General features: G+C 45.0%; 2 protein-coding genes across 11 annotated transcripts in view; both read left to right on the forward strand.

The window, feature by feature from the left end:
• The window catches only part of LOC101943277 (3-phosphoinositide-dependent protein kinase 1), a 146652-nt gene extending 139149 nt beyond the window's left edge, over positions 1 to 7503 (forward strand). For all 10 annotated transcript variants that reach the window (XM_042852995.2, XM_042852993.2, XM_042852990.2 and 7 more), the window contains one exon: positions 657 to 7503. Coding sequence is in view for 3 of the 10 variants with exons in the window: in XM_042852992.2 (XP_042708926.1) it covers positions 657 to 686 (30 nt within the window). In the remaining 7 variants the exon portion in view is untranslated. The remainder of the gene's footprint in view (positions 1 to 656) is intronic.
• A 7849-nt stretch (positions 7504 to 15352) lies between these two features.
• Positions 15353 to 25294, forward strand: part of UBE2I (ubiquitin conjugating enzyme E2 I) — a 49631-nt gene continuing 39689 nt past the window's right edge. The window contains exons 1-2 of the mRNA XM_065560396.1: positions 15353 to 15656; positions 25216 to 25294. Of these exons, the coding sequence (XP_065416468.1) occupies positions 25229 to 25294 (66 nt within the window). The 5' untranslated portion in view covers positions 15353 to 15656; positions 25216 to 25228. The remainder of the gene's footprint in view (positions 15657 to 25215) is intronic.

The following is a 25294-nucleotide window of genomic DNA, read 5'->3' on the forward strand; positions in this document are numbered from 1 at the left end:
ACTATAATCGTGTCCCTGCCCAGATTTCCTTGGCGCGTTTTGTGCTACTTATGCACGTTCCATTGCTACTCTAAGTGACACAGGTCATACATAAAACAAGGGAGAACACAGGAGATGTTACTAAAGCAAGTACAATTTAAAAAATCCCAAGTTTGAAAAAGACAGTTCTCCATTTTCCCTGGTAATGCACAAACTAAGCAGCCTTGCTGCTAGGATCAGAGAAACTGGCTCAGCCCATACACCTACTATCCTTGCAGCTCCTCCTTTACCTTCTTGTGACTTTTAGGAATTCTGTGTTTGGTCTGTGTGCGGTGAACTTTATCGATGACCAGTTGGGCTCATTTGTCTGATTGATCTCTACTTTTACTGCCCCCTTACAATATTAAATAGTTTATCTTTCCTCTTATTAGTGTGACTCAAATACACTATGGTGATCTTTTGTACAGGTGTGTTAATGAAATTTAGTAAGTGATGTGTAGCCTATTCTCTGTTTTTCTATATTAAGGCATCAGCTTCAGGAAAGTCCTTAAGCCAGCCCTTCGGGCTTTATCACCTGATTGAAATACAGTGATTTCTTTTACTCTCTGCCCCCCCCCAGGCTTTAGGTCTGATATTGGGAAATTTTCATGTGTGTAATTTTTAACTGTCTCTTTCAGATTTTGCAAGAGCGGGGTTCCAGGATGTGAAGACCATACTGAACACTGAAGAATATTTCTTTTATTCCAAGATGCAGTGAATTATCACATTGAAGAGGCTTGGCTGTGAGAGGAAGAAATCTGCTTTAGATAATTTTCTATTGATCTGGATTGAACCATTTTTGCCTATAAGCTGGTATAGACTGAATTTGCTGGCTGAAAACATCGCAAGATTATTGAATGGGAATAGATGATGTGAGAGATGTGTTAATCTTGGTTCTAGTGCATGGTTGTACTCTCTCATGGGCTGAATTATATTGGTCACATAGAAAGAAACAATCATGCACTCATATTTTCCTCTGAGACATGTAGCACTTACATCTGGTGCTGGATGATCCAGTGTTGATCAGTTTGAAATGATTTTGGTATTAATAATTGCAAACAGTTAAAGGACACTGTATTTGGTGCTACATATATATTACAGCCCATAAATGCAAATATTTGGGCCTACATAGTTGGTTTTGGAATCAATGACAGCCCCGGTTTACTATCTTATACTGCACATTCCTTATGGCTCAGTGACACATTTTCTGTTAGGTAAGAATGGTGTAGGAGATCAAGTGAAACTACCTTGTAAAAAGTTACACCCTAGGCAAGATTCCCATAAAGCATAGGTGTAAAATACTGACTGGGTTGATGGCTTATTGTAATAGTCAAAGGGAATACTAAACTTGGAGAAAATGTCTTTTGTCTGAATCATCTCTGATGTTTCTGCTGTCAAAATAACTTCCTCCTGCAAAAGTTAAGCTCCAGTCTTAGCCAAATGTTTGAAAGGAAAAACAAAATTTCTTAAATTATTGTCACAACTGAATATCTTGTCTCTTTTGAAATGTTTGTTGCTAACCAAATGTTGTACATTTTAGAAATGCCTACAAGTTTCAAGCTACTCTTGGATTTTGTTGGGTATTTTTAAGAGCTGGAGTTTGTGTAGTTACATGGCTGGATAGTGTTAGATTCTAATCTCGGTGAATGGGTTTAAAGTTACCCTAAGAGCAAACACAAGCTCACCCAATTAAAAATCTGAATTAATTGCTTTGAATTTTCAGAATGTTTACAGTCCATCTCTCTACATTGTTTCAACTATGCAGTTCTTTATGATGTTTCTAAGTATGCTGCCTGAAAACATTTTCACACAGTTGCGTTAGGACAGGCCTGTGGTAAATGTTAACACACAAGACTGGAGCTTTTTAGTGCATTGTGTTTTAAACAAAACCAGTAGCATGACTTTTTGAAACAAATTCAACTAAATTGATTGTGTAAAACTCTAGATTCTTGCAGCTTCATTGGCTTCCGTAGCTCTAGGTGGAGCAGTGGATGGGAGTTTAAACCGGATTGTCCAAGATGGTCTTGAATTCTAAAAGCATTTTAAACTGTTTCATTAAATAACTTCAGAATTTTTACATATACCATATCCTCTACGAGTAAAATGTGTAATCCTTCACGTGAAAACCAGTTTCTCAAGCATCTTGGGTCTACCTATATTTTTTAAGACGTATTGTACATTGATAAGTTTGGCGTAAACAATTTGTAAAACCATTTCTACAAAGCAGGTTATGCAGTGGGCTAAATGTTTTGTTGTGCATCTAATGCTTGAAAGAGTTTGTAAAGCATTTTGCCACTTGGATGCGGTCTGCACAGGAAGCTGCTGACCCCTCCACAATACCACATTAATATGTTTGTCTTTTTTTAAGATGTTAGGACCTAACTGAATTTACTAAAATGTAATTATTCTGTAGGGGGAAATGTTTATACTTTTATACTTTTTTTTTTTGGTAGGCATCCATATTTTATCAGCCTGAAGTCAATGCCTAAATTTCCCCTAAATAGTAACAAATAATCTTGTGTATCTAAAGATAAGCCTGGCGGTTATTTGTCTTCAAAGGCATTTCCTCTGCTGGAAAGTCACTGGGTTTAAGCACCTTGACACGACCCGTGTTCTTCAGGTTCCATGGCTCATGGAATTGTGGCCTTTAAAGCTTCCTATTTTCCTGCTGTGCTCTACAGAGTAAATTCAGCATTGGATTAAATGGCTTTTAATGCCTTTTAATAATTAAAAATGTATATTGATATCATTCCAAAATCTGCATTTTTGTGTGTTGTCTTCTGTTGTTAAACAAAAGAAAGCAGAAGATTTGATTTTCATAAACTACCTGAGATCCTTAAGGATTGCAGAAGCAAAACATGAGTAAGAAACTGAGAAAATTGAAACAACTTGGAGGATATATATGAAAAGGGGCCACTTTTAGAGAGTGGCGTTTTCACTGGAATACTTTATGGTATAATACATTTGCTTTTTATTTTTATTTTTTTTGGTGGGATTATCTGCACCCTGGTTTACATTGTCCCTTGTAGTAGCAAAAATTATTTTGGGGAAGAGTTTTTTATCATTAACATTTTGCACTTTCTCTGTCTGATACCTCACAGAGCTATTGTCTCTCACTTCAGCAAAAAAAAAATAATAATAAATTATTAGGCAAATATCTGGTAAATAATTTTGCAAGCTGCTGTAGGAGACCTTGTCAAGTAATCTTCTGTTCTTGCTGTTACCCTTATTAATTTCATATTTCTTTAACATCTGAGACATTCACTTAGGTGCATGTACAGTAGAACCTCAGAGTTAAGAAAACATTGGGAATGGAGGTTGTTCATAACCCTGAAATGTTCATAACTCTGAATAAAACATAATGGTGGTTCTTTCAAAAGTTTACAACTGAACATTGACTTAATATAGCTTTGAAACTTTATTATGCAGATGAAAAATGCTACTTTTATCCATCTTAATTTAAATGAAACAAGCACAGAGACAGTTTCTTTACCTATCAAATCTTTTTTTAAAACCTTCCCTTTATAATAGTTTACATTTAACACAGTACTGTACTGTCTTGTTTTGCTTTGTTTTTTGTCTCTGCTGATGCCTGATTGCATGCTTCCGGTTCCAAATGAGGAGTGTGGTTGACTGGTCAGTGTGTAACTCTGAGGTTCTATTGTACTATCGCATTCTTTTCCTAAAGCCCCAGGAGTTTCCCTCTACTAAAATTTGGTTTTTTTGTATTGAAATATGATAACTTAGAATAAGGTTAGCTACACTAGCAAGAGGTAGACAGGATGGTCAGGTCAGACTCTTTGAATTTGTAAGCTACTTTATCAATAGATGAAAACAGTATTACAGCCCTAGATTTTAAATCATGAGCATGGGTAGGTTATAGCAGAAGAGAATGAGGGTACACTAGATCAAGGCAGACAAACAATTAAAGTGGCTTTTCATACAAGGGACAATTTATCTTTCTTGAGTCAGTTATTACTGTTTTATGGAAGGCCCAATTTCCTGACCTAACAGGTGTACAAACATTCTCCATCTAAGTGTATCAATCATTTGGACCCAAGGGATTACTTAAGTAGAGAATTACTGATTTTCATTGGGATTCTTTAACCCGTTTTAAATGAGACGCAGAAGTTTTACAAACCTTTTAAAAACACAGTAAGTTTAAATTTGTAAAACTTAAGTATTACCACAGAAACCCCTGTAGACTTAAATCAGGAAAAAAGTGAAACTATTGGTATTGGATTTTGTAATGACCAGTTTCTGGCTTCTGGGGAAATAATTGTAAATCAAACACTTTTGGCTGTTTTTCAAACAATAGTTCAATCTGAGTTTAATTGTAGTCCCATGAATCATTTTAACCAATTGAAATTGATTGTAGTTAAAGACTAAATTGCTGCTCCTCTGTTAAACCTGGGAGCCACTATGGGATTTTTCTCAATCCTTGGTGAGTCTGTATCAAATACATTCCACTTACAAGTAAGAAGAAGCCCCTTGTCTGCTCCTCCTGCAAATTCACCCTGAGCTCTGAGAGCCAGTGGGTCTCTTTCCATTTTTCATTTCAGCACCAATTAAAGGTTCTGGTGGATGACTTAAGCTGCAGTTGTATCTGTGCCACTCCATTGTTTTCAAATTCTTCCCTGAATGACACTGATGCTGTACCTTTCCAAGCAATGGGTTTGCACAGGTGCAACATTTAAAATTACTAAACAAGCCCCTTGATGAATGTCAGATATAATCCAGCCCCTTCTGTAGATGTGTTGGTTTTGCACGGCTAAAAGTAATGTCAAAATAAATTTTTACTGTTTTTTTTTTTTTAAAGTTGGCAGGTCTAACTCTGATCACACCTAAAGAGCAGGTCTGTTGGGTAATATGGTGGTGTTTTCACATAGCCAGTTTTGAGAAGAGAGCTGCACTTCAAACTGCAGAGCTTCTTGTTTTTTGGGGGGGGGGGGGGGGACAGGTGCTGTTTGTGCAGGGAAGCACTGTAGAGATCTACTCCAGCTAATGCTTTCAGGTTCATTGGGAACCTCTGCTATATTCTAGCCTGCAATGAGTTTGAGGTGCAAGGACAGCAACAGCATGTTCTGGCTGAAGTAAATAGTCCAGAACCTGGCTGGTGCACTTTAATCCAGTCAGTCTGGTGTTTGGGGGAACAGCTTCCTGGGGGAAGGGGAGGGGGGGAGAATGTTATGTGCGGCACCTGCGCTGGGACAGCTCTCCCAGTGCTGTAAAAAAGTCACCCCCATGAGGGGAGTAACTCCCAGCACTGGTGCACTGTCTACACTGCCACTTTACAGTGCTGAAACTTGCAGTGCTCAGGGGGGTGTTTTTTCACACCCCTGAGCGAGAAAGTTGCAGCGCTGTAAAGTGACAGTGTAGACAAGGCCTAAGAGATGGGCCTTTTCCTCCAAGTAGAAACCTAACAAAAGAGCCAGCAGTTTGTGTGGCATTCAAGGAGGGTGGGGTGGAGAATCTCATTGAATTTCATCTGCACCTATTTGATTTACTTCCTCCATATCATAAACCTTCCCCTTCCCAGGAGATGTGAATGCAGCTCTTTCAAATTACTGCTGTTCTTCAGTCAGCCCTTGCATCTGGGGTCTTAGGAAAGAGGGTTTCTTTTCTTCAGCAGCATCCCTGTTGGCTCAGAAGCCTGGGACTAGAACTGCTGATGGCTAGCAGCTCAAAACGTCCCATTGCTAATAGAAAACAATTTTGAAATATGTAAGTCCTGAAGTTGCTCCCTGTTTGTTTTTGTACATTTTATATTGCATCTGTTTCCTGCTTTAGGGACCATCTCAGGATCCCAGTTAGATCAGTGTATGTAAAATAGGTGACTCAGGAACAGAGAATCCCATCAGTATTCACTTAAATGTTCAGGAGACTCTCAAAACTCCCTTGGAAGGTAACTGGTAGTGTCTTAAAAAAAAACAAAAAAAAAAAAACGAGGAGTCCTTGTGGCACCTTAGAGACTGCAAAAGGCAACTGTCTTTAAAGGCTTATTGCCAAATAGACGCTTTAAAGGGCTAAATCTTCCACGCTTTATTGTTCAGTTTGCCTAACGTAACTATCACAGACAGAAGGAATTGTCAACGCTTTGAATTCAGACATGCTAATGCTAAGGGCTAATACACCTCCGAGGGCTAATTTGAAGTTCCAGTTAAATGTGCATAACTATTTTTAAAGACCAGCTATTGCATTTTTCTAACATCTTACAAACTCTGAACATCCATATTAGTAACATTACGAGCCAATCACAAATAGCAGCTCTTTGATTTTTGTTATACTCCAGCCTCTGTCTTGGTAGGACTGCAAGTGCAGAAGATAGCACAATCGGCTGTCACTTTCTTGTGTAAATATTGAAACCTAACAGCTTCTGTTAATAGAACTGGGAATAAGGAGACTTTGGGAAGGTTCTCCTTCCTCAGGAAATAGTCATTGGTTATTCCATTGCAAATTAGCTTCCCTTTACTTTAGTCAAGTCTAACAAGGAATACATTCTTGTAAAACTCAGTTAGTAACGCTGTTGCAGATATTAGTAGTAATAGTTACATTGACTGCCATGGAGAGGGAGAAATCTACATTGTAGTGTGGAAAGCTACCTTATTACTTCTGGGTGATTTCGCGCTTTTACCGTAACACTTGTAGAGACAGTGCTGTCCCACAGAAGTTAAAGGACTGAAGGCTGAGCTTAAATTTTGACCCACCTTAACAATGGTCTCATTTCCAAGGCTTGGCTTTCTGGAATCTAGTGGCTGATGTATTTGTGTGCCTGGCTCATGCTCCATTTGCAGATTTTTCCCCACCTAAAGCTTACGCGCCCTTAACCTAAAGTACACTTGGCCCACATGTGTTTGCCAGGAAAGAGCAAGTGCCTATGCACTATAGGCCAAATAGTGCCAACCTGACTACTAGGAACTGAATCAAGACCACAGAACCATTTTCTTTAAATCACTGAACAGATATTAGAGGGCAACTACTTTCAGCCACTGCTGACTTGAGCCCGATTTGAACCTGGGTTTGAAAATCTTCATTTCCAATGGGCTGTCCAGGTCTCCTTTACCCAATTCACCAGTTTTATTGGTGGTCTGACAGTAAGTTGTGCATCAGCTGTTTGTGTTAGGGCCCAGGAGGACATACTTGCAATGTTTTATTTCCTGGATAGTGGATTAGCAATAACAGTTTCCTTTTGTGCCAGTTCATTATCTCTGAAGTGTTCTTATTGCAGCAAAGTTTGAATTCTGACATGGCTTTAATGCTTTTGCATGAGCCAAGATGATTAGCATAGAAATTGACATGGAGATGAATCCAGAAAGTTCCCTGGATAAACCTCTAGTAGGGCTTCCCAACTTGTTTTAAGGTAGATGCATTTACCCATCATTTTTAGAACAAATATACAACTAAAACGTGTATGGGTATTTTTAACCTTTTCGTAACACTAGTTTATTGTAAAATGCATGAAATAAATCTGTTTTTCCCTTTTAAGATATTGTCTGATGTTTGAAATCTTTTTCCCAAACCCCTGTGACTGATGACCTTTTTGAGTGTATCATAGCTGGTAACCCCAGAGTTTAATACTACTTACCCAGTTTTCTACGCTTTCTACACTGCCTTGAAAATTCTTGGGCCTTGGCTACACTGGCGCTGTACAGCGCTGCAACATGCTGCACTCAGGGGTGTGAAAATGCACCCCCCCCCGAGCGCAGCGCTGTAAAGCGCCAGTGTAATCAGCGCTTGCAGCGCTGCACGCGCGCTCGCAGCTCTGCAAGCTGTTCCCTAGGAGAGGTGGAGTACTTGCAGCGCTGCGAGAGAGCTCTTGCAGCGCCGGCGGCGCGACTACACTCACGCTTCACAGTGCTGCCGCAGCAGCGCTGTGAATCCCCAAGAGTAGCCAAGGCCTCTGTCACTAAAGGCTACCAATACCCTTTTAGTAGTCATTGGGGACATAAGACACTCATGTTTTATTCACTGTCAGATTAAAAAAAACTTTTGCTGTTAACTACTATAGTGGGTATAACCTCCTCCTGTAATATATGTACTGTTGGAAAGCGCTCTACCGTATACCAAGACGTGGGGTGGGAGGGAGGGTGAACACAGTCAAAGGTCCAAAAAGGGACGGAGCTGTTGCACCAAGTGTGTCACTGCCTAACTTTTAGGTGCTTAGAAAATCCCAGGAACAACCCTGCAATCCACAAAGCTTAGTTACTGCCCACTTCTTCGGATGCATACCACGAAAGCTTATGCTCTAATAAATTTGTTAGTCTATAAGGTGCCACAAGTACTCCTGTTCTTTTTGCGGATACAGACTAACACGGCTGCTACTCTGAAAGCTTAGTTAGATGCCCTATGCTCCTCTACAATGAATGGGGAGAGATAAGCACCTTAGACTGTAATCCACTGAAGCCAGCCTATTTTAGAAACCACCTAAAATAGCCAATGGGAGAGACTGACAAGAGGGGTGTGTGCAGAGCCCTATCCCTGGAGATAGGTGCCTAAATCCAGGTTGCAGGGAGGGGCCTAGCTCAGCAATCCTCAAATAGGATCCAGACATCTGATGTCAGGCAGCTTAAGCACCAAAGTATAATGACAGGTTTCAGAGTAGCAGCCGTGTTAGTCTGTATCCGCAAAAAGAACAGGAGTACTTGTGGCACCTTAGAGACTAACATTTATTAGAGCATAAACTTTCGTGGTATGCATCCGAAGAAGTGGGCTGTAGCCCACGAAAGCTTATGCGCTAATAAATTTGTTAGTCTCTAAGGTGCCACAAGTACTCCTGTTCTTTTTGCACCTAAGTAGTTTCTTGTGGGAATTATTAGACTCTTCCTTGCTGTCGCTGCCACCCTTATAACTTTTAGCCAGTAGTTAGAGCACTTTCCTGGGATGTTAGAGTCCCAGATTCAATTCTTCCCTCTTCTGGGGGGCAGGGGAGAGTAGAGAGGATTTGAACAGGGGACTCCCATCTCTCCGGAGAGTGCTCTAACCACTGAGCTATGGAATAATCTGATGTGGGCTCCCTCAATTTCTCCTGTTGAAGCTGTTCCATTCTAGATAAATAATGATAGAGGAACTGGAGCAAGGAGACTGGACTCAGGGTCTCTCACTTCCTATGACATTTTAGGGATCAGTGAGACTAATAAGGGGTTCTCTCACCGCCTGCCCTATAACTTTGGGTGCCTTAATGCTATGCTGCTATGGCTCAGAGCCTTGCCATCAGTAGCCAGCCTACGAGCATAAAGGTCTCACCCTGGCTTCCTCTAGCCTAGTTACTCCTTACTCTGGGCCCGAGTCACCCCACTTCCATCTACCCTGAGCTCTTTATTACCAGACACACTGCCATTTCCCCTCTGACTTGTCCCCTTTCAGAGAAATGAAACCTGCTCTCCGGTTATCAGTTCACTTTGGTGCACACGCTCCATACAGTTTGAACAATGGAAACCTGATTGGGGTAAAAATAAAAGGTTTATTTACTAGAAAAAAACACAGATTCAAAGATGAACTGGTAAGGAAAGCAAACACAAAAGATGCAACCTCAGGTTTTACACATACGTTAGATAAAAATCCATTATCGAATGCAAGTTAACTATTGCTTCCGTTTCCCAACATGCCCCCTAGCCTTGTCGGGGGTCTCCAGTGTTCATAGACAGCCACCTTGCCTTTGAGACTGTCCCTCAGTTCTGGACAACATTCACTGAAACCCTTTTCCTTGTAACAGGGATATGGTGGGGAGTGGCTGGGGGTGGGGGGGAGGGAGTCTTTCAGACTGGTGATTCATGGTGGGGAAAATTCCGTCCTTTCTTAATTTTACAAGACAGGGGTTTTTCTTTTCAGTTTCAGGTTGTTTCAATGGTTTCTCATTAACTTTAATGGCTCATCACTTGTCTTTTCCTGGGTTGTACAATGCTAAGTGCTTGGAGATAATTTCCTCTATTTGGGCAGACAGCCCCTACCTGCCTGGCTGACCATCTCCCTGTTACAGAGAGAAGGTGGGGACCAACTTCTGTTGGTGAGAGAGAGAGAAGCTTTCAAGCTACATAGCTAGTCTGGGAAAGGTACTAGGAGTGGTACAAGAGCAAACAGTTTAGCATAAGGGGTTAGTATATATTCTAAAAAAAGAACAGGAGTACTTGTGGCACCTTAGAGACTAAAACATTTATTTGAGCATAAGCTTTCGTGGGCTACAGCCCACTTCTTTAGATGCATAGAATGGAACATATATTGAGGAGATATATATATACATCCAGAGAGCATGAAAAGGTGGGAGTTGTCTTACCAACTCTGAGAGGCCAATTAAGTAAGAGAAAAAATTTTTTGAAGTGATAATCAAGATAGCCCAGTACAGACAGTTTGATAAGAAGTGTGAGAATACTTACAAGGGGGGATAGATTCAATGCTTGTAATGGCTCAGCCATTCCCAGTCCCTGTTCAAGCCTAAGTTGATGGGGTATGATGGCGAGGATGAGGCGGTGACACAGAGATGCAGGGGTGAGGGTGAGGCAGTGACACACACTGATGGGGGGGTGATGGTGACACAGAAATGGAGGGGGAAGGTAAGGACGAGGCAATGGCACACACTGATGGGGGGTGACGGTGACACAGAGATGGGGGTGATGGTGAGGACGAGGCAATGACACACTGATGGGGGGTGATGGTGACACAGAAATGGAGGGGGAAGGTAAGGACGAGGCAATGGCACACACTGATGGGGGGTGACGGTGACACAGAGATGGGGGTGATGGTGAGGACGAGGCAATGACACACTGATGGGGGGTGATGGTGACACAGAAATGGAGGGGGAAGGTGAGCACGAGGCAATGGCACACACTGATGGGGGGTGATGGTGACACAGAAATGGAGGGGGAAGGTGAGGACGAGGCAATGACACACATTGATGGGGGTGACGGTGACACAGAGATGGGGGTGATGGCGAGGACGAGGCAATGACACACATTGATGGGGGGTGACGGTGACACAGAAATGGAGGAGGAAGGCGAGGACGAGGCAATGGCACACACTGATGGGGGGTGATGGTGACAAAGAGATGGTGATGGCGAGGACGAGGCAATGGCACACACTGATGGGGGGTGACGGTGACAGAGATGGGGGTGATGGCGAGGACGAGGCAATGACACATTGATGGGGGTGACGGTGACACAGAGATGGGGGTGATGGCCAGGACGAGGCAATGACACACACTGATGGGGGTGACGGTGACACAGAGATGGGGGTGATGGCCAGGACGAGGCAATGGCACACACTGATGGGGGTGACGGTGACAGAGATGGGGGTGATGGTGAGGACGAGGCAATGACACACTGATGGGGTGACGGTGACAGAGATGGGGGTGATGGCGAGGACGAGGCAATGACACACTGATGGGGGTGACGGTGACACAGAGATGGGGGTGATGGCGAGGACGAGGCAATGACACACTGATGGGGGTGACGGTGACAGAGATGGGGGTGATAGCGAGGACGAGGCAATGACACACTGATGGGGGGTGACGGTGACAGAGATGGGGGGTGATGGTGAGGACGAGGCAATGACACACTGATGGTGACGGTGACACAGAGATGGGGGTGATGGCGAGGACGAGGCAATGACACACTGATGGGGGTGACGGTGACAGAGATGGGGGTGATGGCGAGGACGAGGCAATGACACACTGATGGTGACGGTGACACAGAGATGGGGTGATGGTGAGGACGAGGCAATGACACACTGATGGGGGTGACGGTGACACAGAGATGGGGTGATGGTGAGGACGAGGCAATGACACACTGATGGGTGACGGTGACAGAGATGGGGGTGATGGCGAGGACGAGGCAATGACACACTGATGGGGGGTGACGGTGACAGAGATGGGGGTGATGGCGAGGACGAGGCAATGACACATTGATGGGGGTGACGGTGACACAGAGATGGGGGTGATGGCGAGGACGAGGCAATGACACACTGATGGGGGTGACGGTGACGGAGATGGGGGTGATGGTGAGGACGAGACAATGACACATTGATGGGGGGTGACGGTGACACAGAGATGGGGGTGATGGCGAGGACGAGGCAATGACACACTGATGGGGGTGACGGTGACAGAGATGGGGGTGATGGTGAGGACAAGGCAATGACACACTGATGGGGGTGACGGTGACACAGAGATGGGGGTGATGGCGAGGACGAGGCAATGACACACACTGATGGGGGTGACGGTGACACAGAGATGGGGGTGATAGCGAGGATGAGGCAATGACACACTGATGGGGGTGACGGTGACAGAGATGGGGGTGATGGTGAGGACGAGGCAATGACACATTGATGGGGGGTGACGGTGACAGAGATGGGGGTGATAGCAAGGACGAGGCAATGACACACTGATGGGGGTGACGGTGACAGAGATGGGGGTGATAGCGAGGACGAGGCAATGACACACTGATGGGGGTGACGGTGACAGAGATGGGGGTGATGGTGAGGACGAGGCAATGACACATTGATGGGGGGTGACGGTGACACAGAGATGGGGGTGATGGCGAGGACGAGGCAATGACACACACTGATGGGGGTGACAGTGACAGAGATGGGGGTGATGGTGAGGACGAGGCAATGACACACTGATGGGGGTGACGGTGACAGAGATGGGGGTGATGACGAGGACGAGGCGGTGACACAGAGATGGGGGTGATGGCGAGGACGAGGCAATGACACACACTGATGGGGGTGACGGTGACACAGAGATGGGGGTGATAGCGAGGATGAGGCAATGACACACTGATGGGGGTGACGGTGACGGAGATGGGGGTGATGGTGAGGACGAGGCAATGACACATTGATGGGGGGTGACGGTGACACAGAGATGGGGGTGATGGCGAGGACGAGGCAATGACACACTGATGGGGGTGACGGTGACAGAGATGGGGGTGATGGTGAGGACAAGGCAATGACACATTGATGGGGGGTGACGGTGACACAGAGATGGGGGTGATGGCGAGGACGAGGCAATGACACACACTGATGGGGGTGACGGTGACAGAGATGGGGGTGATGGTGAGGACGAGGCAATGACACATTGATGGGGGGTGACGGTGACACAGAGATGGGGGTGATGGCGAGGACGAGGCAATGACACACACTGATGGGGGTGACGGTGACAGAGATGGGGGTGATGGCGAGGACGAGGCAATGACACACTGATCGGGGTGACGGTGACAGAGATGGGGGTGATGGTGAGGACGAGGCAATGACACACTGATGGGGGTGACGGTGACAGAGATGGGGGTGATGGCGAGGACGAGGCAATGACACACTGATGGGGGTGACGGTGACAGAGATGGGGGTGATGACGAGGACGAGGCGGTGACACAGAGATGGGGGTGATGGTGACAGAGATGGGGGTGATGGCGAGGACGAGGCAATGACACACTGATGGGGGTGACGGTGACAGAGATGGGGGTGATGGCGAGGACGAGGCAATGACACACTGATGGGGTGACGGTGACAGAGATGGGGGTGATGGCGAGGACGAGGCAATGACACACACTGATGGGGGTGACGGTGACAGAGATGGGGGTGATGGCGAGGACGAGGCAATGACACACTGATCGGGGTGACGGTGACAGAGATGGGGGTGATGGTGAGGACGAGGCAATGACACACTGATGGGGGTGACGGTGACAGAGATGGGGGTGATGGCGAGGACGAGGCAATGACACACTGATGGGGGTGACGGTGACAGAGATGGGGGTGATGGCGAGGACGAGGCAATGACACACACTGATGGGGGTGACGGTGACACAGAGATGGGGGTGATGGCGAGGACGAGGCAATGACACACTGATGGGGGTGACGGTGACAGAGATGGGGGTGATGGTGAGGATGAGGCAATGACACACTGATGGGGGTGACGGTGACACAGAGATGGGGGTGATGGCGAGGACGAGGCAATGACACACTGATGGGGGTGACGGTGACAGAGATGGGGGTGATGACGAGGACGAGGCGGTGACACAGAGATGGGGGTGATGGCGAGGACGAGGCAATGACACACTGATGGGGGTGATGGTGACAGAGATGGGGGTGATGACGAGGACGAGGCGGTGACACAGAGATGGGGGTGATGGCGAGGACGAGGCAATGACACACTGATGGGGGTGACGGTAACAGAGATGGGGGTGATGGTGAGGACGAGGCAATGACACACTGATGGGGGTGACGGTGACAGAGATGGGGGTGATGACGAGGACGAGGCGGTGACACAGAGAGGGGGGTGATGGCGAGGACGAGGCAATGACACACATTGATGGGGGTGACGGTGACACAGATGGGGGTGATGGCGAGGACGAGGCAATGACACACATTGATGGGGGTGACGGTGACAGAGATGGGGGTGATGACGAGGACGAGGCGGTGACACAGAGATGGGGGTGATGGCGAGGACGAGGCAATGACACACATTGATGGGGGTGACGGTGACAGAGATGGGGGTGATGGCGAGGACGAGGCAATGACACACATTGATGGGGGTGACGGTGACACAGAGATGGGGGTGATGACGAGGACGAGGCGGTGACACAGAGATGGGGGTGATGGCGAGGACGAGGCAATGACACACATTGATGGGGGTGACGGTGACACAGAGATGGGGGTGATGACGAGGACGAGGCGGTGACACAGAGATGGGGGTGATGGCGAGGACGAGGCAATGACACACTGATGGGGGTGACGGTGACAGAGATGGGGGTGATGACGAGGACGAGGCGGTGACACAGAGATGGGGGTGATGGTGAGGACGAGGCGGTGACACAGAGATGGGGGTGATGGTGACAGAGATGGGGGTGATGGCGAGGACGAGGCTGAGACGGATCGGATGTGGGGGGGTGATGGGGAGGGGTCGGTGCCAAGCCGCGAGGTCAGACGGACACGTGTTCCCTGCAGCCGCGTGCAGTCCCACGTAGGGAACACGCGGCGGCCCAGGCCCGCGGGCTCGCCCCGGCGGCAGACGCTCTGGGAAGGACCCCAGGCTCGCAGCCGACAGACCCCCCCCCCGGGGACCACGCGCCCGGCGCTGGGCTGGGCAAACGGCTAATGTGACGTCACGTGATTCGGAGGAATGCGCTCCCTCCCACACCTCTGCACACGGCACTCGTGGGAGCCAAGGGGTCCTGACTGAGTGGGGTCTTGCGAGCCCCTGTGGGCGGGTCATGGTCCCGCACTTTCCAGTCTGGCCCATCGAGCCCCCAGCCTTTTCCTTTGAAAGGCATAGGTGACTAACTCAGTGCCTAAAGGAAAAATCTGCTCAGGTTCGGGGGGGAAGGTGAAGCACAAAGCGACTGGAGTGACGTAGGGAGACTGCCACAGGGAACTTCCCGAATGGCCCCCACTCTGGCTCTGTATTGGCCACCTCAAGGCCCTGTGTCAGGAAGATGCGTATAGCGTGCCGGACGGGTCGGATTGAGGGTCATATTGCGCCGGCGCAGCGGGGCGGACGGGTCGGACTCAGGGACATACCACGCCGCTGCGCTCCGCACCGAGCAAGGAGGGAGGGAAAGTCCGGACCAGAGACAAAGGGGGGGAGCCGAGTCGGGAACATCCGGGTCATTCGCCGCCGCCTCAATCCGGGACACGCGCGGGTGCTGCGGCCGCTCACGGTGAGGCCTAGCCGGGCGAGGGCCTGAGGGCGGCGGGGCCAGAGGTTGCAATGGTGACGGAGCCTGGGGCAGGGAAGTGGGTCTTGGGGGTGCTCGGGCTCCCGTTTCTCTTGCTCCCTGAGCCGCCTCCTCTGGGCCCGGCCGCTTCCCCACCCGCCGTGTGAGGGGGGAGCTGCTGCAGGCCCCGAGGACCCACGTACCCTGGCCGGACCCCATTCCACCTGCGCCCGGTGCGGGCCGGGCCGTGGCCTGTAAGCACTGGGTGGGGACGGGCCAGCGGCCTGTGCCCCCTCCCGCCCCGGCGTCACTTGCGCTCGGCGGGCCGTGGGGAGCCCGCCTTTCCCCGCCTGCGGGGCCCGGAGCCCGGAGTGGGAGAGTCTGGGCAGTTAAGTGGGCTGGGACGGGCCGAGTCCCTGCCCCGAGGAGCTCTCGGCCGCAAGTGCCTGTGGCCTGTACAGCGGCTCTCTCTCCCCGGGGTATTCGCGGGGCTGTAGGGTAGCCTCTTTCCCCCGTGATTTCTGACAGCGAGACGGCGCCTCTCAGCCCCACTTAGGGACTTACGCTGGTTCCCTCCCTGCTGTGAAGCATAAACTATGAGGGCCTATTGAGACACCAGCACCACTTCTTGAGTGCAGGTACCGCAGGGCTGGCAGGCGTTTCTGAGCACTGCCTTGAAAACTATGTTTTACAGACCTAGTCAAGTTATGGAGCCAAAGAAGGTACTAGGGCTAATCATTGAGTTGCCTTTTGCTGTTCCACTGTGGCTAAACCTCGTGGCTTCTGTATGTCGGCAAAGCCAGACACCCACTTTTTCTGCTCCCATCGTGTTAGCAGTCCAGCATTATCCTGATTGGCTCCCCTGCTTAGACTCTCTCTACTCTTCACAAAAGTAGAAGCTTTTCACTCTTTGGACAAATTATTCATACATGTATTTTCCTTGTGTGCTAATATGTAGCTTCTCAGACAAGAGATGTAGATGTGTAAGACTAGCTGTGTTAGACACTTTCATACTACTGTTCTGCTGCCGGCTAAATAAGGATTGTTAAAAGGTAACCAGGGTGTAAAACAAAAGGGTGATCCTGTAACTATTCTAGGCACCTGTGAGCCCTCATTTGGAATACTGTATGCAGATCTAATCGCTGTACCACAGGAAAGATACTGCTTTGGAAACATTGCATCACAGGGCAACAGAGTCTTTGAACCAGACAAGCTGGGTAGCCAGGGAGATCAGTAATGGGATATATTGAACAATTCATCTTTTGAATGTAGGGTTTGGATTCAGCCAAAGCAGTTATTGACAGACAGATCTCACCTGCTGCTTTTTGATGTCTTTTGTGAAATGAGTTTGGGCATCTCTGTTCATTTACTAGTGGGCAAATACTAGCATAACAAAATCATTACTGTAGTTGATGCTCTGAGGCAAAGAACTGAATGAGAAGTGGAGACTGACCTCTTTCTTATGTTTTAAAGTGGTCTTTGCAAGCCTCTTCAGTCTTCATGGCTGCTAGCTCAGTTCCATTCACCACTAGTAAACTCACCAAGTTTAGGAAAAAAAAAAATCAAACTTAACAGGACTTGCTTCTCATGGGAAAAGAGAAGACTCCAGATGTTAAGAAATGTGAAATGGAATTACTAGAAACTTCTTATGCTGCTAATGGTCTCAAAAGCTAGTAGCTATAACTGACAAAAATCAGGGATTTCAGGTAAAACTGCTACTCTGAAAGAAAACACACAAGGAACAGATTACTAGGGAAGGCAGTTGAAGCAGATGAGAAAGGAGTGATTTATTTTTGAGGAGGTGGGATTAGGAGATGCTGGAGGGGCTCTTCCTGGTGCGAAAGTGGATTTCAAAATGGTCAATCTGTTAATCCTCTGTCTTTAACTCCAACAGTGATGCAGTCTGAGCAATAAATGCTACTAGGCCCTTTCATTGAAGGGACACTACAAAGGCGAATTCACTGGAGGTTAGACAGTCGTTTGCCTTGCTCTCCTACTGTACAGTCATAATCTAGGGGATCTGCATTAGTAAATTGCTCTTCTTGTACAGTCCTCTAGCTCTGCCATAATTGCAGTCAGTGTGTGTAAAAGAGATCATAGAATCATAGAATATCAGAGTTGGAAGGGACCTCAAGAGGTCATCTAGTCCAACCCCCTGCTCAAAGCAGGACCAATTCCCAGCTAAATCATCCCAGCCAGGGATGGCAGGCTTTAGATTTGTTTTTGATCTTTAGGGTCATTGAAACCTGGGGTATTCCATGTAGTGGTTAGTCACCAGAAAGTATAGTAGCTACCAAAGGCCTACCTCAAACAAGCATATGATTTCCTAGATTTCTAAATACCCTGAGGAAGAAAATTGCAAGTTTCCTTACTCATCTGCTTTTTTTGTTTTTTGTTTTAATTAACGTTTGCACTCTAAATACCTAGAGTATTTCATGGGGAAGTTGCTAAGCTCCAAAAGGGAGACTGCCGGAGAATAAGGAAAATGAGATCTTCAATACAATTCTTGTTTTGCCTGTGAATCTGGAACAAAATGGTTAAAAATTAGATGCGACAATTCCCTTATACATCTGTGGCGCTTTCGGTCTGTGGATTTCAATGTGTTTTTTCGTTAATTTTACATTCTTTCATATCCCAGTTTTTCAGAAGAGTAAACAAAGGCAGAGATTGAAATGAAATGGCCAACTTTAATTGCATTATAAATTTTTAACCTATATTACTGATAGTTTAAATTACTGAAATGAGTTAAAATCTCCAATTTTACTTTCTGTGTTTACAAGTGCTTGTCGAAGTGGAAAGAAATACATAAAGTAAACAATGAAAATCAATTAAGTATCAAAACATTTAGCCATTTTCACATCCCAGGAATTGGTGGTTAGGATACTTGAGCTGTGAACATTGTAGAGGAATGTTTAAAATTTGATATTGGAATTTAAAGAGGCAACATGGAATCATGCTCTTGGGCATACGTTTTTTCAAAAGCTTTCCTCCATCAATTTAAATTGTGTGCCAAACAATTGAGTCCCTTTAAGTAAGTAATTTGCCCACGGTCATCCATGTTGTGGCACACCTGGGAATAAAACTCAGATCTAAAGACTCCATAGTTGCGCCTTAACCACTTGACAACAATTCTTTGATTTTGTGCAACAAATATTGTTGTACTTTACTATTTTTTCTGGTTAAAGATGGAGAGGCAATACTAACTTGTCTAAAGTCACATTTGGCAGACTTTTGTCTTGAGTTTAATTTTTTTCTGCAATTTTTTGTTTCTGCATATTTCCAACTAATCACTTTGAAAAATCTGTAAACCATATACATTAACCTGTAAATAAGGAGGTCAGTTTTCTATCTAGGTGTGTGTAATAGCACCATAGTATTTGTAGATCCATCTGTAGTATTTTTCTCTTGAGAATGAAATATGTAATGTTTCTTGAGCTAATTTTTAGTGGATTTTAAGGTAGAAAACTTGCTACATGCAATGAAAACCATGTTCAGGTCTTCAAACTCTGATTATTCTCTAGCCCAAGTGATATGGATGGATTGAAATGGATTCTAGAGCTTAAAAGTAAATTAACAGCATGAGGGACTTTGTGCTTTCTTGTAAAATAATTAGGTCAACTAATAATTAGCCTCATTCAGTCTATTTGTGTCCATTAGTAAAATTTTCAAAAGCACCTATTGCATTTTTTACAAGTGACTTAAGAGCCTAAATCCCATTGACTTTCAGTGGAACTTTTATTCCTAAGTGCCTATGTCCTATTTGAAAATGGGACTTAAGCTTCTAAGTCACTTAGGTGCTTTTGAAAATGTTACCCCATGGCTACTAGACTAAACTGCTGAAATAGCTTGGTGAGAATCCTGTACTACTTAAGGGTTGTGATTTATCTTTTCCATGCAACACTGATCTGAAATTATAGTAATGTGAAAGGAAACTGATTTCTGTGTAATTATACTTAGCATTTAGAGCTTCACAAATATTAATTTAATTCCCCCCACTCCTATGAGAGAGGTCCGAGTTATTTCAATTTCTCACATGGAGTCTGGGGGATAGGTAGATATACTTATGCAAATATATTTGACTTTTTTCATGTGAAGGATTTTAAGCTCTTCTCAAGCCTTAGTTTAAATTAATCTTGAGTTATAAATTCTTAGATAATAATATAGACAATAATGTGTAGAAAACTTCTGAAAGCAGTCTGAATTTATCTTGATTGATATGCTAAACTGATGAGTCAAATGTCTGTTCCAATGAAATCTGAAGAGAACTTTCTATAGTTTTTTTTCTTACACTATACACTTGCTAGCCCATTGCACAGTGCATTGCTGCTGGAATAGACAGGAAGTCTACAGAAAGACACATGGGACTTTACCTTAAGCTCAAGGTCCTTTATGTAATTTTGTTGAGAACCTTGTTTGGCAATAGCCTGTAGCCTACAGAGTACCTACAACAGTCTGAAAAGCTAGAATCTTTCCTCAGATATACTTATGCAACTTAGGGCTAGTCTACACTTAAAACGCTACAGGGGCACAGCTGCACTGCTGTAGTGCTTCAGTGTAGATGCTACCTATGCTGACAGGAAGGTTTCTCCTACCAGCATAGGTAATCCACCTCCCTGAGAGGCAGTAGCTAGGTCAACAGAACAGTTCTTCTATCGACCTAAGGGTATGGCTACACTGGAAACTTCAAAGTGCTGTCGCGGGAATGCTCCCATGGCAGTGCTTTGAAGTACAAGTATGGTCACGCGTGAGCACTGGGAGAGAGCTCTCCCAGCACTCCTGGTAATCCACCTCCACGAGGGGATTAGCTCCCAGCGCTCGGAGCCGGGCCACACTAGTGCTTTAAAGCACTAAGACGGGTGATTTTTCACCCCCCTCAGCCAGCAAGTTGGAGCGCTATAAAATGTAAGTGTAAACAAGCCCTAATGCTATCTACATGGGGACTTAGATCGGTTTTGATCGGTTTAAGTGTGCCACTTAGGGGTGTGGGATTTTTTCGCAACCCTGATTGATGTAGTTAAACTGATCTAATTTTCTAGTGTAGACCAGGCCTTAATCTGTTAACTTCACGGATCTGCATTTGTGTAACTGAGAGCAAAATTTGGCCCTTAACGTTTCCTAAAGGTAGATCAGTTACCTCTTTTCTGCATCTGATAACTAAGGATACTCGATTAGGTTGTAAACACAATTAGCTTTCTCAATTTGTGTAGTGATGGTATTAATGTGGATCAGCAGCTACTTACTGTATCAGTCTGGTAATGAGTCTGCAAGTTCCTCCGTGGTTGAAGAGAAAGAGAGGCTGACTGCACAATTAAAATTTAAGAGCTTAAAAATGGCACACGGGGTCAGACGTATGGACCATGTAGCCCAGCGGTTCTCAAACTGGGGGTCGGGACCCCTCGGGGTCGTGAGGTTATTACATTGGGGGGGGGGGTCACAAGCTGTCAGCCTCCACCCCAAGTCCCTCTTTGCATCCAGCATTTATTATGGTGTTAAATATATTTAAAAGTGTTTTTAATTTATAAGGAGGGTCGCACTCAGAGGCTAGCTATGTGAAAGTGATCACCAATACAAAAGTTTGAGAACTACCAATCTAGCCCAATATCCTGTCTTCTGACAGTGGCCAATGTCAGATGCTTCAGGGGGAGAGAACAGAACAGGGCAGTTTATAGAGTGATCCATCTCCTGTTGTCCAATCCCAGCTTCTAGCAGTCAGAGTTTTAGGGACTCCCAGAGCATAGGGTTGCGCCTCTGACTCTTGCGGCTAATAGCCATGGATGGATATATCCTCCATGAACTTGTCTAATTTTTTTTTCAACCCATTTATATTTTTTACCTTCACAACATCACACATCTCCCAGTGTAACTCATTGCTAGGGGAAGAAGTAATTCCTTATGTTTGTTTTAAGTTAATTTCATTCGGTAACCCCTAGCTTGTCATGTGAATGGGTAAACTTCCTTATTCATTTTCTTCACACCATTCATGATTTTCTAGACCTCTATCATATCCCCCCTCAGACACTTCTTTTCTAAAATGAACAGTCCCAGTCTTTTTAATCTGTCCTCATATGGAAGTTGTTCCATACTTCTAATAATTTTTGTTGCCCTTCTCAGTACTTTTTCCCAATTCTAATTTTTTTTTTTTTTAGACGGGGCGAGCAGAATTGCATGCAATACTCAAGGTGTGGCCGTATCATGGATTTATGTAGTGGCATTATATATTCTGTCGTCTTATCTCTCTCTTTCCTAATGGTTCCTAATATTCTGTTAGCTTTTTTGACTGCTGCTGGACAGTGAGCAGGTGTTTTCAGAAAACTATCCATGATGATTACAATGTCTTTCTTGAGTGGTAACAGCTAATTTAGATCCCACTCACTTTTTATGTAATGTTGGGATTATGTTTTCCAATGTGCATTGCATTGCACTTGTCAGCATTGAATTTCTTCTGCCATTTTGTTGCCCAGTCACCCAGTTTTGTGAGATCCCTTTATAATTCTTCCCAGTCTGCCTAGGACTTAACTATCTTGAGTGATTTTGTGTCCTCTGCAAACTCTGCAGCTGATACAAAACTTTCATCATCATTCTCTTTAATGAACTACTGAATATATTATGATGGCAGGTTTCTACTGCACATATTTCCTGATTCTTGCTCTGGGGCTGATCAGTGCTCATCTATTAATGACACTGAATAAATTATTCCTTTTGTAACATGATAGAGAATGTTTTGAAACAAAGTATTGGTCTCATAAAGTGACTTGTATCCTATTCTGACAGCATCCTTTCCATAAATTCTGCTTTTGCCTCCATCAGCAGAACAAATGATTAGAGGCACATACAGTATTTTTTGGCACAGTATTTAACTAGCCCCACAAAAGTTCTGGCATAGCAAAGATCCAAATACATATCTCTACTATATTCATTTTAACTCAATCTGTGTATGAGTGATTAGTTTCTAATTTTAGGGAATATTAGACCAACTGCAGAATTCTGGAAGCAGTATTATTACTTTATGTATTCACCCTATCCAGATCTAACCTTCTCTAATGAAATTAAGCTTTGTATAAACATGAATTTAATTGTTAGCTTTCAGGTTGTATTAATGGCATTTCTAGAATATATCCATTCAAGCAAAACTAACTCTGAAACCCAGAAGTAGGACTGGATGGAAAGTATGTTGTGAAATATCATTGAATGCGTTAATGTGTGTGTGTGTGCTTCCTCAAAATCTAATTTGATGCTGTTATCCATGACTTGTATGAAGTAGGTGTCAGATCTCTTTGGACCTTCTTTGTGTTGCTCAAAGGGAAAGTATTAAAATTTTGATGGTGATAAATTTAGAATTTGCAGATGGTGTGGCAAAGTAGTATGAACCAGTGTGAAGTTTAAAATGAGGACTTCTATAAACTGGAATTAAAATGCTTTGCAATAATAAACTTAGACTCTAGAATTTGAAGTGTTCACATTGATTAAATTAATACCCAGACTGTTAATGTAACAGGAGGAAAGTAGTTATAAACCCTTTATAGTTTACTTCATGTATTTAGATAGATGGCAATTACCATCTCATTAGTCTTCTATTACTGTGCACTGAAAGAGGAACTGTTGGGAGCCCTCTGGCTGTCATGCAGGTTTAATTTCATTTGTGTAAATACATAAACATGTTGGCTTGACTTTCTGAGCTGCTGAGTACCCGCAACTGTTCATGAAGCTGGGGGAATTAAAACTTTTTGTGAGGAGATTCTATGAGCTGCTTCTTACTGCCCATTTAATAAACTAACTCCTGGGCTTTTGGGTACCAATTTAATTGTGTAAACCACCCTCTCCTCATACTTATCGCTGCTTTAGTTTCATAGAATTGTAGGACTGGAAGGGACCTCAAGAGGTCATCTACTCCAGTCCCCTGCACTCATGGCAGGACTAAGTATTATTTAATATTTCCCTTCTTGGATTTTGTGTGAAGCTTTCTTCTCTCTCCATTCTCTTAATGTGTGTCACTCCTCCCTCATGCATTAATAGATTTCTGCTTTTCTTTCCTTTTCTCTGGGCTTGAGATCTGAATTTTTTGGGTACACTTTACATTTGTGACCCTGATTTCACAGCATTGTCCTGCTTCTAGTAGCCTGTGCTGCTTCCAGAAAGACAGGATTAAGTGTGGTCCTCAAGTCCAGTGGATTGAAATGACACCATGGGCCAACTATCTTGTGTATCTGCCAGCCTCTTTCTCTACAGGCTCACATCTGTACTCCTGTTTCTGCCCCCTATTACTTGGTGATTACTATTGCAGTATCAGAGTGAAACTGATATGATCTTGATAGAATTAACATCTTAGTTGCTCCTGCGCAGAATAGTTTGTGTCCCAGCCAGCCAGCGGCTTACAGACTAACTAGGCTACTTTCTACTGCTGCTGCTTTCTGGATTGCTGGTAGGGAAGCTTGGTATGCACGATCAGCAGCATAGATGTCCTCCCCTGCAGGTGAATGCCACATTGGTCTCATTAGGGAGACAGAATATTTGCACGCTCTCAAAATTTAAATCCCTATTGTTCCTGAACCTTTCTTTCTTTATCTTACTACTGGCAGTGTGGTATATCTGTTGTTAAACTACTACTGAATTCCCTTTGCCAATGTAATGCAACTGTGAAACACAAGATGGAGCTAGTATTCAAGAACTTAGTCCAGTTCCCTACCTTATGGCTTGTTGATATGGAGAAATTTAGTGGCATAACCTATACTGGTAGAGATTATGCCTGTAATGCCAGTAAACATCCCTGTGTAGAGAAGCTGATCTTAGATCAGCGTTTCTCAAATGTGGCTGCATGTGGCCACCGTGAGAATTTCTTGTAGCCACAAGCCTCCTGGGCTGTTATTGTGGGGGTGGGGCAAAGTAGCAAGTGCCCCCCCCCTGCTCCTGGATGCACCGTTTTGGTGTTGATTGCTGGGGCGCCAGCAGGAGTTGGTCCTGCCCCCCCCCCCAGCCCCTTGGAGACACCTGGGGCACAATGCTGGGCAACCGGTGAGTTCCCCACATTCCCTGGGGTGGTTGGGCTTCAGCCCTGGAGTGGCTGTAGCCACAGGACTTCAGGCTCCAGCCCCCTACTGCCTCCCCTCCACTCACCTCCATTGCTCCTCGCCCCTGCCACCCCCCATCCAGGGCTTAATTTGTCCTGAGACTTGAGAGGGCTGAGTAAGTCTGCTGTGAAAAGAAATACTTGTATGTTTGTTAATATCACTTTTCACAACAGACTTACTAGCTAGCAATAAAAAAAATTACAATGATTTGGACATATATATGTGAATATTTTTGTTTTTCCTAAAGCTAATTAAGTATTTTAGGGAAAAAGTGTGAGAGCAGCCACCAAAAAATTTGTCCTGAGAACCCCTGTCTTAGATGCTCTGCTATTTCTAACAGAACTTACATGCTGTGTAGAGCCTTAAAAAGGGATAGTTTGCCAGTCAATCTAATAAATGTTAAAAAAGCAAGTGTGAGGAGGTTGAAGTGTATTCATCACTGCATGACTAACTTGAGGGGTTCAATTTGCTCTAACTGGCAACTGTTTATGTTTTAGAGGGATTTTGAACATGTCTGGGATAGCCCTCAGCAGACTTGCACAGGAGAGGAAAGCTTGGAGAAAAGACCATCCATTT

Source organism: Chrysemys picta, chromosome 10 (assembly GCF_011386835.1).
Source record: "Chrysemys picta bellii isolate R12L10 chromosome 10, ASM1138683v2, whole genome shotgun sequence".
NCBI classification, from domain to species: domain Eukaryota; kingdom Metazoa; phylum Chordata; order Testudines; family Emydidae; genus Chrysemys; species Chrysemys picta.